The following is a 12352-nucleotide window of genomic DNA, read 5'->3' on the forward strand; positions in this document are numbered from 1 at the left end:
GCTGAACTTGAAAGAACTGGGAACCTGCCTTGTCCTTTAAAGGCCAATGAAATCTGCGGGAGGGTAAACAGTTCAGAGTCCTCCTGTGTGTGGTGTTGTGAATGGAAACGGAAGGATGCAGCATGAGGTTAAATCTGGAAGGAGGAAGCCAACCTGCTCTCAAAGGTCCTGGACCGGCAAAGGACTAGAATTTCACTGACAGCAGATGGGGGCTTATGGGGGAAAAGTATCACCACTCACCATAGTGCATGTAACAGTTTCCTTTGGTGGGATCCAGCTCAATGGCCTTCAAGAAGAACTTTTCAGCCTCATTCTTACGGCCCTTGAAAAACAGAGAAAATGGATGATTCAGCAACGGATTGTGGTAGATTACTTTTTTTATTTTATTTCTAACCCTGGGCACAAACAAAATGCACGAATGTCTACAGGTAAACAGTGTGGGGCGAGGCACTCATTTCTTCTAACTGAGGATAACCAAGAAGAATGGGTTGAGAATAAAGGCTGGTTTCAGGATCCTGGGAAGCGTCAAGAAGAGAAGACTGGAAATGATGCTGAGCCCAATCAATCAAAGTGATCAAAAAAGAGGCTGGGGGACTGAAAGGGCCCTGAAATTTTCATAGAAATAAAAAGGGTTTATAGAAACATCATGGCATTTTAGGTTTCCTTTGAGTACTGTGTGTGCATCGCATGAGTGTGCGTATGTGCACATGGATGTGAGGGCCAGAAGATGATCTCAGATGCTAAATATTTACTTACTCTTATTGCACGAGAATGAGTATTTTGCTAGCACGTGTGTATGTAAGTGCACCATGTTGCACACCTGAAGCCTGCAGGGGTTGGAAGGGAGTATCGAATCCCCTGAACCGAAGTTCATGCTGGCTGCCATGTGCATTCTAGGAATAGAACCTGGGTTCTCTGGAAGAGCAGCAAGTGTCCTTAGTTGTCAAGCTGCCTGGCCAGGCCCCCAACCCCTGTTCTGATAACTGAGCTGAGATACTTGCAACAACTTTACCAACTGAGCTAATGCCAAGCCCTTCCACTTTCTGTTTTGCTGTCTTTATTATTTTATCTTAATAAAGCATTCCCTCAGCTCATACTAGCTGCCACTGCCAATAGGAGGTATGTACTTGGAGGAAAAACGAAGTATACGTTCAACCATCAAATTCTATTCTGCTTGTCTTATACTAATTTCATGTAGAGGCAGATGAGCTAGGAATGGCTTTGACACAGGAATTCTAATTGAGAAAAAGTATTTGCACAGCTCTGTAAAACTGGAGTGAAAAGTCCTAATATGCCTGAGTCTATAAACAAATACTCAGAACACCATTAGAATCTCAAACAAGCTGGACCAGAGGTCACAAACCTATAGTTATAAGAGGTCTTCTGTAGTCAGGAGGCTGGAGCTGGAGGTCCACAAGTTCCACAAGCCTGTGTGGGCTACCAGGTAAACTCAAAGTAAGCTAGGCAACTTAAAAAGTCTTTGGCTGAAAAATGAGTTAAGAGGTGGGGCCGATACAGTTCCATGGTTTAGTATAAGGCACAAGACTAACTTTCAATCACCAGTAGCAAACACAAGCATGCAGGCTTGCATGGAAACTGACTGCCTCTGACCTCCACAAGAGCCATGAACACCTACACACACACACACACACACACACACACACACACACACACACACACACACACACACACTTCTCCTGTACTCACATAACAGCAAAAAACACAGAATTCTGGTCTGTGCCGAAGAGCTCTCTCCCATGGCCATTCCCTTCTCTGATCCTTCAAGTACACATTACGCTTGGGAGATTTAACCCTCAGATACAGCTCAGTGATGCAAAATGTTAAACACAGCAAGGGGTAAATGAGACAACACCAAGGCAATGAGCAATAGGCTTTAAAAGCCTGCACCATTTCCCTCTGGAGTATAGAGGGAACAGACATGGGTCCCAAGTGATGAAGGCAACACTAGCTCTCTTCTAGACTCCCATCCCCACCCTTTACCACTCACAAATGTCCCTTTGTAGGTGTAATTACTACCAAGGAAGAAACAAAGTCATGGCTTGGGGAATTTCCAACAACTATTTCTCATTGGTGCTATCACTCAGCAAAGAAGTTCTGCTAAAACAGGACTTAAATACAATGTGGCAGGACTTAAACACCACTTAGCTCACCCTCTTAGCCTTACTTAGTTTTAAGCAAATAGTGACATCACAGAGAAACAGTAACAACAACAGCAGAGAAGTGTTTCCATGAAACAAGTTTACTTTTCTTGAAATAATGTAATCCAGGCAGCTTATGAAGCAGTGTGATCTTGACCTGGTTATTGCTTCTGCACAATTATCCACTGTAACAAGGGAGAGACCACTAGGAAGATATTTCCCAAAGTTGTCTCTAGTCTGGCCCGGCAGGAATGAAAACCTATGTGGACTCTAAGGGAGAGCTAAGTCCAGGGTATGTCCAGACAGCTTTGCCAACAGTAATCATCTGTGTGTTCCTCCTCATTTATATACTAAGGTACATCTCAGGCAATGATTCATTCTGTGTTCCCATACAACTTTTAAATCAATGCTATTGCAAACAATTTTCCCAAGTTCAAGGTGTATAATCCGGGGGTTATTCTCAATCTATGCAACTTTGACTAATTTCCCTATATCCTCTATAGGACTTTTTTCAGCCACTCATTAACAGAGAAGCCACGGTGTTACTACATTCTACATCCACTCAACTGTCCTGACTGCTACTACATTCTACATCCACTCACTGTCCTGACTGCTACGCATTACCCCTCAGTCTCCATCACTAGTGATCCATCATGAGGTTAAAACTAGTGCTAACCTCATACTCAGGAAAACGGACTTAGGAAGTTCTTTCCTTTCAATAATGGCACTGCATTCAGTTAGGTACTCTCTAGCAGTCAGTTTCATCAACCACCCAGGGACTAAAACTGCAATGTTCCTTCAGAAATGTGTCACGTTTGAACTTCAAAGTAGAAGAGGAAGCCTCAAGCAAATATTCCTAGGTAAGTGTCTGTGGACTTTCCTAAGGTAAGAGCAACGATTTCACCACATTTACATTCCTTCACCAATTCTCTAACTGTGAAGCATTGGGAAGCCGGAGTATGAAACAGGAGAACAGATTCTAGACAAGCAAAGCAATCCTACACTTGTTTATCTGTATGACTCATGCAGAATCATCCCATCTTCTAGCAGTACTTTTCGCTGTTATAGAAAGGAGGATTTAGCAGAGAAAACCCTCTGCATGAGGCTGTTATGATGCTTGTATTCACGATTCATTTGTCTAAACTCAAGTGGACAACACAAAGGGCGAATTACCAAATGACTGCCTCATGCATTGGTAACAAATGAGCACTACCAATGCCAGCCAGGAAATTATAAGAGGAATTACATGTAGGAAGGAAACAGCCTCCCTTCATGGCAATACTGTTCTTTCTGATGAGCAAGTTTTTATAAAGTAAACCCATTCTAAAAATAGAACTATTTTTTTATTTAAAGTAAAAGCTATTTCATGGGTTTTTGAATTACACTATGATGATACACATAAAGTGATAATATTACCTTGGTACATTAGAAACTTTCGACAAACGTTGCCCATTATTTATATATGTACACACACATGCAAATGGGTAATAGGACATTGCCATGAATAACAAAGAACATGCTTTGCTAGATACACAGCTTCAACGCACATGTTCATTCTCTAAATCACAGGGAAAATAATATTTCAAGAATTTATAGAAGAGGTTAATAAAAGCTATCACTGGTAAAGTGCCCATAAAAATGGTATATGTGATTTAAAAAAAAAAAAAAAGGCTTTGAACTTCTTTCCACTTAAGGTTTTAAGGACAGAAAGGAAGAAATGAGCTCATTTATCAATGTCACTATAAAATGAGTAGTAAAAATCCTCATGTAGCATTCACTGGTGAAACAACAGTAGGCAGCTGTAAGGGCATGCATGCATCAGGACTCAAGGGACAGTGCTCTGTGATAGGACTCAGTTACGAAAGAAAACCAAGACCCATCATCTCCAGTCTAGATGATCATGGAGACCCCTCTTTTATGGGGGAAATATTGCACTGCCACTGCAAAACAAAAAACCTATCCGTTTTGGTTACCACTCAATGAAATACTAAATAATAAGGAAAAGAAAAACCTCATGAAAGTATCTAAACTTAAGCCTCAATCAACTGCTAGGCAGACACATTCCTGAGCCCTAAGAAAAAAGCCACAGTCATTTGGGAAGTAATACCGCATAAAATCAAATTTACTATTTCAACTACTATTAGTTTGGGGGCAGTGGGAATCTTAAAATATAGAGAAAAAAAAAATAAATTTGCAGAGCCTGGGATATAGCTCATCTGATCAAGAGCCTCTCGTGCGTTAGACTCTGGGTTCAACCACCACTGTATACAAACCAGGTGTAGTGGTATACATCTGTAATCCTAGTACTGAAGAGGGGGAGACTAGGGGATCATGAGTTTGAGGCCATCCTTAGCTACACAGCAAGTTTAAGCCCAGCCTAGGATACATGAGACCCTGTCTAAATAAATTGCCAAAAACAAAACAAAAAACAAACAAAAAAAAAACCCAAAACCATGAAATACAATAAATTGTATTGTTCAGAAACTAAGAAAAAGTGCTAAGTACTAAAAACACACAAAAAATATTGTTTACATTCATGAGAAACAAACAAAGCAACAAAGATCAGCTCCCAAACCTTGCCCCAATCAGGCCTTCATGTGTTTGTGAGCAATGAAACAAATTAATGGGAGCGAATATTCAATTAAGTTTGGATAGCCTCTTTCACATCATGGCATCGGCTTCTAGTTTATTTTGTTGTCTTATCAAACTGGTAATGCCACTGCCCCAGCTGAGAAACAAGCAGCCAGCTGTGTGGGGGGAGAAGGCTGTGGCATCACTACCAAAGGCTAACAAATGCTTTTCAACTATAAGCTGCATGGTTGCAGTAAGTACAGACATACGTTTTTACGTACAGATATACATAGGCTGCCACAACATTTCTGGAACCTCTTGCTTAGGGAATAATCTACATGCAATGTTAAAATCAGACTATCATCATAGGGTAGGCTTTAGGTTGAGTGATTAATTTTTTTAGAGGAAAGTTAGCCGCTTGGATATGTGGTTCCTAATCTTATAAAGACACTTATGATCCATCTTGTATGTATATGATATGAAGCAGAAGCAAAACTCTCCAGGGGAACAAAGAGGAGTCATGGATGTGGAGAGGGAGTATGGGAGGAATCATAAAACACAGCTGTATGAAAATGCCCTTATGTAACACAAGTCCATGTATAATAAACACAATGAAAAAGTTTTATAAAATAGTAATAAAAATTACATTTAAATTATTGTGCTAATTTTAAGCAACAAATTATCCACGACACAACAGATGTCCTTTACAAGGTGTCCTAAACCATAGTCCACAATAACAATTGCACTAAAAAATCCCTAATGACAAAACTTTGCATAGTTGCATTACATTCTGAGTTTCTTCCAATTATTTCCTGTCACAGAGCTCAAAAACCTTTATACTATTCTGAGCAGTATGACACTCTCAAAGGATACTTTGGAACTTATTATGTGATCGAACCATCTTTTGTTCCTGTAAGGCCACTCACTGTGGGTTCCTACGTAGAGGCCAGTCCACAGAAAGATCTAATAATTATTTCCAGCTTGGAGATTTTGGCTCCACACTTGATACTCCAGGGAAAGTAAAAAGGATGGAGGGTGAATTAATAATTTATTATGCCAATGTGATGCAGACTCAAATTAAGAAAAGCCCTCAATCCTAAACTACAGGGTATGCTTCTACCCTGGTAACCAGGAGGACAGGCAAATAAAACTACCAGTGTTGCTGCCAGGACACTCACTCCAATTTGTTCTCAAACTTCCCCTACATATTCCTTCATCTGGTAGTTTACTTAGGTCCATTAAGTAATTTGCAACTTTAAGAAAGCCATTTTTTCTGAGGGTTCTGGAGCCACTCTATCAAAATAGCTCCCAGGAAGGAGTTATAGGAGCCACCAATTTGTAGTCAAGTAAGACAAGTTGAGGTTGACCTGGGAACCCAAAAGAAAAAAGTAGGTCACAACAGTAGATGTTAAATCACAGGCGAACTGAATGAAGGCATGAAGGAGGATGGATTTATTTACAGAAACTGTGCCATCTCTATGCAACTGAGTCACCAGTCTCAAAATCAGCCACACCATTTGCGCAAAGGGAAGAAAATAAGTAGTTTGCAGGCACCAAGAAATAGAGACCAGAGTGCACATAGAAACATGTAAGACTTTCAGATTTTCACCTTACTTAAAACATAATTTAATACTGAGGGCGATATTATTCATTCATCAATAATGCTGCAAAAATGAGATCTAATCGTTATGGGAGTATATAAAAATAGGCATTCATACAATACTTCATTAAAATATAGTAAAATATAATAAATTCTCCCTGGGAGGCACTCTTGTGGTCATCACAAACTTTTACATCACAATTATATTCCAGAAGGTCAGTTATATTTATAGGCATTAATTTCAGGGAAACAAATGCAAATGCTTGAAGTTGCTTCCCATTTTCCTTGCAGCCTTGTTTATATAAACTCAGTGTCACCACCATAAACTTGAATGTTGGGCTCCAGTTAAAATGATTTCATGGAAACTTCTTTAAGAGAGGGGAGGTCGGGGCAATATTCTACTAAGTGTAGCACGCTGGACATAAACTGTAGTTTATAACCTAATTACAGGGTCTTAATTCTATCACCTCTACCACAGCCTCAATTTGCAGATGAGATTCCAACAGCATGTTAGACCCAAGGATTGGTCCATTGGTAGTACACGACTGATGAAGGAAGACGTACCAGAGTGTTAAAAAAAAAAAACATCAGTGTTATGTTAGTAGTCAGGACATGGGGCCATAAACACAGTCATGTAAAGCTACCGAGAGGGATAAGAGAAAGGGTCACAGATTCTACAGCGACGAGTGTCTGGAGCAGCGTAATTAACAGTAAGGCCTGGCCCTTGTGCCACTCAGTCCGGTAGTGGCATAAACAAGTGGACAGAAAACCCAGAACATTGTCAGATTTGAGTGCATTCGTGAAAAAAAAAAAATAATGCAAGCTAACAGGCAGAATAATATCTAGTTCGGAGCATCAAGTGGTTGAGACCCTTGGTGACACATGAGAAGTTCTCAAAGGGAATAAGGAGAAGGCAGGCCAGACAGAGTCAGCAGGTATATAGACTGTTAGGGACTACCATAAAACAGTAGCAAGAGATGGAGTAAATCCCATGGAAGTCATACAAATGTCCACAAGAGGGGCTGCCTTGCATGGGCCTCAATAGGGTTCCATGTTGATCTTGGAGCCTGTGTGTTCATTATGTACAAAAACCACAGTCAGTATTGGGTGCCATGTGACCTTTGATTTCTACCATTCACTTGATGTTGTTAACTAACAAACATTAAGTAGGCTCTGGAAGATGCATAAAAGGGCAGTTCATGTATGCCATACTTTGACAGGATCCATAATCATCCACTTTGGCTCAGTCCAGTTTTAGTATATGTGTTGATGGAGTCACCACAGGGATATTGTCTGATGACCTATGGACACAATACTGAGTCCGGTAAGATGGCTCAAAGAATAAAGGCACTTACTACCAAGCCTGACAACCAGAGTGCAATCCTTTAGGGTGCACTGTGGTAGGAGAGAAATGCTTTCCACAATGTCCTCCATCTCACATGCACACATGACTTACCCAATTAATAAATTAAAAATGCAATTAAAAAACACTGGAATGTTTTAAGTAGACCATTGGAGATCTGAACAAAGCCTCCAGACTTGGAGTGAAGAACTCATTCCATTCCACTATCAGGATGTTTACCCCCATGGCCTACAGGAGGGTGCCCATAATGGAAGAGCTGAGAAGTAAGGAAATGAAAAACATTTTTTTTGAGACAATGAGTGCTTGATTCATGAGACCTGGGTCCAGTATAGCATGAAAAAACACTCAAGAATGACTCTGCAAGCACTTGAAAAAAAAATGAAGGAATTATTTATTCTTATGGGAAAGATTTGTGAGCACATCAGTAGGAACAAGCATGCGTAGATGACTATTAGAGTTTTATTTGTTTGAGATGCCAAGGCAACACAGCCTCTAGAGGACTACGCCATAAAGACCGGTCATATCAAGGGCCACACACCAAGAGTGGACAGGAAATAAAAAGGCCAGATATCTGATGCTTTATGTTAAAAGAAAGGAAAGAAAGACCTTGCAAAAAGGCCAAGCAAGAGGAAGCCGTAACAACAACAAAAGCAAACCACATCACCTACCTTACAGCTATAAGTTTCTAATAATAGACAAAGGCACATCAAGAACAGCATAAAATGTGAGCATTTGGGACCCATCTTAAGTGTCTACTTCAAACCATTTCAAACTTGCTTCCATCCATGACATGGCTGCCGTGCCTTCCTGAAATCAGTTGTGATCGCCCAGAGCAGACCCACATGCTTGTAGGTGCAGGAGCATCACACAAGAGCCTATCTATTAACAATCCATCCCAGAAGTGGGGAGAGGACAGATACGGTCTGTTCTGACACCTTTGCTCTGCCCAGGACTGTGAATGGTCTGGGGGGGGGGAGGTTAGGTATACAGGAGGGGGGCAGGAGACTGAGGCAAGGACTCCTGCGTTCCAGCATCTGTGAATCATCATCTAGGCTAGGCTAGGCGTGGGACTTTCCGGGGAGGTGGCTGCCTAAGAGTCACTCATGAAAATGGAAGTAACCTCTCACACATCCTACTGTAATTAATGCCATGAAATTCATGCTTTCATCATGTTGAATTGGGCAAAACTGTTTCTTGCTCTATCGGTTTCCTATCTGTTGTGAATAGATTTATTTTTTCATATCTCTCTAGGGAAAAAATATCATATAGCCTTTACCTTTCAAAAACATGTATTCAGGATATCTGAAAATAATGAATATTTAAATTTGTCGCTTTCTCCATGGTTTTTAAACTAGGAGTAAGTAAAACTGTATAAAAATAAAGTGGCTAACGTTTATAAATGATCTATAATTGAAGACATTTAACACAGTCAGACTTCCAGGTGTGTTCCAGTGTCAACTCCCTGTCTACATCAGGTCATTTGTACATCTTCCCCTAAAGCTTAGAGGAATCGTAGATGCATACTGTAGTAGCATTCAGAAGAGATAATTAATCCGACAGGACCCAACCGTAACTCAAACGTCATCTGGGCAAGTGACTTTGTCAATTGTATTGTTAAACCAAACTCAGAGTCATGTTAGACGCAATGTCTCATCTTTAAATCTGATTCATCCATAATGTCAGTTGGTGATAACAGTAATTCAGACATGCCATTAAAATGCCCAACTAAACTCTAGTGATGTAGAAGTTTTGTTTCGTTTAAGTCAACCTTATGATTAAATTGTAGGTAAATATACTCCAAACTTGTACTTTAACGCTATGTATACATATGTAACATTTATATTAAAGAACAAAAATATGCATCTACTTTTAATTAAAATAATTAAAGTTAAGTAACTCATTTAAAAGTTTTATTGATTTCTCTTAATTCTACAAATACTTATTGAGAGCACCCAGCATGTGCCTAGAACTGTTAAATGCTAAGGTTTCTTTTTTTTTTTTTTTTTTTAATGGATTTTAATAGCAGGCAGAACTCCTGCTATTTTATACTTTGCATTTGGCCAAGTATAAAATCGCAGTTGTATTAGGCTAGACTAACATAAGTAATCAACATTGGGTTTCACCTAGTCAAAGCACAGAGGAAACGTGTCCAAAGAGACTGATACTTGACTTAAAGATCAAAGGATGTACGATAGTGTTTGAGAGATAAACAAACAAACAAAAAGAACGGGAAGTAGGGGCGCAGCAAGCAAGGACCAAAGGACCAAACCAGAGTATGGAAATCCGACTGAGAGAAGCAGCATCACACGAGGAAAGGCCCAGCGGAGCTCACCCCCAGCCGCAGTGCCATGGAGACTCTGCCTGTTGCTTTTTCCAATGATCACCTAATGAGGAGGAGGATAAAAAGGTGGGGTGGGAGCAGGAGGGACATGCCAGGGGATGCAGAGGTGAAGGCTGGATGCCCAGCGTGGGAGAAAATGGAACTGAGTATGTTCTCCAGATGGGAGAGTGAGAAAGACAGACAGTGACACCGAAGGGGAAGAATGGGAAAAGCGCAGGTTTAGGGACCAAGACTGAGCGTTCAACCATGGGACGGATAGTGATTATCCAGTAATTACCTATGGATTTCTGAGGTATTAGGGGTGTCATAAATGGGTGCCAATCACTCTGAATCAAACGGCTAAAAGCAAGCTAAGATACATCAGGAAAACTGCAGTCGTAAATTGTGTCAAGTGCTTAAAAATGGATCTAGGGACAGAGACCATTAGTGTAAGATATGTTTAGTAATTCTTGAAGCCAGAGGAAAGGGCGTAAGTGGGGCAGAAGAAAAATGGACAGAGGAAGTGCCGATGGCTATTAGATTTACTATGTGTGGCCACGAAGGGTTAGTGCAAAGTCTGCTATTAGAATGAGACAAGGCACAGTGAGGATTCACAAAAGCAGGAACACAGGAAAACCACAACATAAATTATAACTGGCAAAAGGTAAATGCCAAATTTCCTCAGTTTAACTGAAAAGTAGAAAGGTAAATGACCCAAAAATGTGCTTTGAACATTTTGAGATAATTTCCAACTATAGCCATTGCCAAATTACAAGTGCCTAGATTCTTCAAGCTCTTTTCCTTTCCTCCTAGGTACTCTGACACTTGATGCCTACTTTTGTTGTGACACTTTTGTAATCTAATTGCCATTTATAATCTCCTTTTCAATTGTAAACAACTTTGGAAGAATTGTTTAATCAACAATCCAGATAAAGGAAAGCAATGAAAATGTACAAAGAAGGTTAAATATCTTTGGCGGCGGTGGGGTGGGGTGGGATGGGTTAAAAACCCAAGTCATTTAAAAATAAACAACAGAAATTTGTTTCTCACAGTTCTGGTTGCTGGAAAGCCCCTGAAATTTTATGAAAATACATACCCTTATTGGGAAATATGCTGGATGAGTGATAGAAAGCACAGAGGCCTGTATGATACCCAGAATGGAGTGCCTAAAGCCATCCATGGCAAGAATTCCTCTCCAAAAAGAATAGCAAGAAATTACAAATTTAACCAGCATCGTGTAACCAACAAAATGGTACCAAAAGTTCATGGTAAGAGTGGCTTCCAGTAGGAAGATCTCCATGGCTAAAGAGGAGAATGCCTCTAAGGACTCAATGAAAACGGAAAACTCTCAGATCTTAGCTCATAGCAACAAATCCAAACACCCAGAAGGCCTTCTGGAGTGATGGGTCTGTTTCTTGAGCAAGGCCATAGTGTTTACTCGGCTGCTCCAGCCAGCTGCTTAGCAACAACAAGGGGTGCTTACTTCTCCGCTCCCTGGACCCTCGGGGCCACTTGGGAACCCACAGAGCTCAGAGTTGACACTGGTGCAGAAGTTTAAGCCCTTGGGGACGGTTAGGAAAGCTGTCTTGTGAGGAGAGCAAGGAAAGAGCCCAAACAACAGCTGTTTTGCAGCTGGGTCACAATGGAGAGCAAAAAAAATCCCTGGACACCATAAAAGGTAACGGATGATGGCAAGGCAATCTCAGCGCCTCCATTTGTCACTGGCAGAGTGCCACTTGTTCCGAAACCCAAATGCTCTCCAAGAGGACAAGGCCAGATGTAAATACCTCCCCAATTTCAATTCATTTCTTTCTTTTGGTAAAAAAAAAAAAAAAAATGCTTCAGCAAAAACGGAGGTGGGGGTCACCTAATTTATTTAGACATAAAATTCTTTGATGATTTACCCAGGACACTGAAAGAAAGCACCGGACTTGGAAACACAAAGCTGGGGCCCTAGGAGGCAAACAGCCAGAGGAAGTCAACTGATGTCTATGAGTTTCATCCACTTCGGCTGGGAACCGAAGATCTAATTAATGGAACTTCATAGGTCTGATCCTCACAGAAACAGAATTCATCTCCAAAGAAGCAGTGACAAATTTGGACTGACGAAACCTTTTTAGAGGAAATTTACTTTGTGCCTTGGTTTTGCAAAGCTGTATTTTTATGCGTATGAGGGCTTTGGTTGAATGGATGTATGGGTACTGTGGGTGTGTCTGGTGCCCATGGAGGCCAGAAGAAAGCCACATGGCCATCATACTGGGCCTGGAGTTCCAGATAGTTGTGAGCTGCCATGTGGGTATGGGAACCAAATTTGCCTTCTCTCCAAGAGCACGAACTAC

At 40.8% G+C, this 12352-nt stretch overlaps 1 protein-coding gene across 1 annotated transcript in view; it reads right to left on the reverse strand.

Annotated features, from left to right (window-relative positions):
- The window catches only part of Tmtc2 (transmembrane O-mannosyltransferase targeting cadherins 2), a 356378-nt gene that overhangs the window by 84492 nt on the left and 259534 nt on the right, over positions 1–12352 (reverse strand). The window contains exon 9 of the mRNA XM_051206397.1: positions 241–322. Within this exon, the coding sequence (XP_051062354.1) occupies positions 241–322 (82 nt within the window). The remainder of the gene's footprint in view (positions 1–240; positions 323–12352) is intronic.

This window comes from Phodopus roborovskii, unplaced genomic scaffold (assembly GCF_943737965.1).
Source record: "Phodopus roborovskii unplaced genomic scaffold, PHOROB, whole genome shotgun sequence".
Lineage (NCBI taxonomy): Eukaryota > Metazoa > Chordata > Mammalia > Rodentia > Cricetidae > Phodopus > Phodopus roborovskii.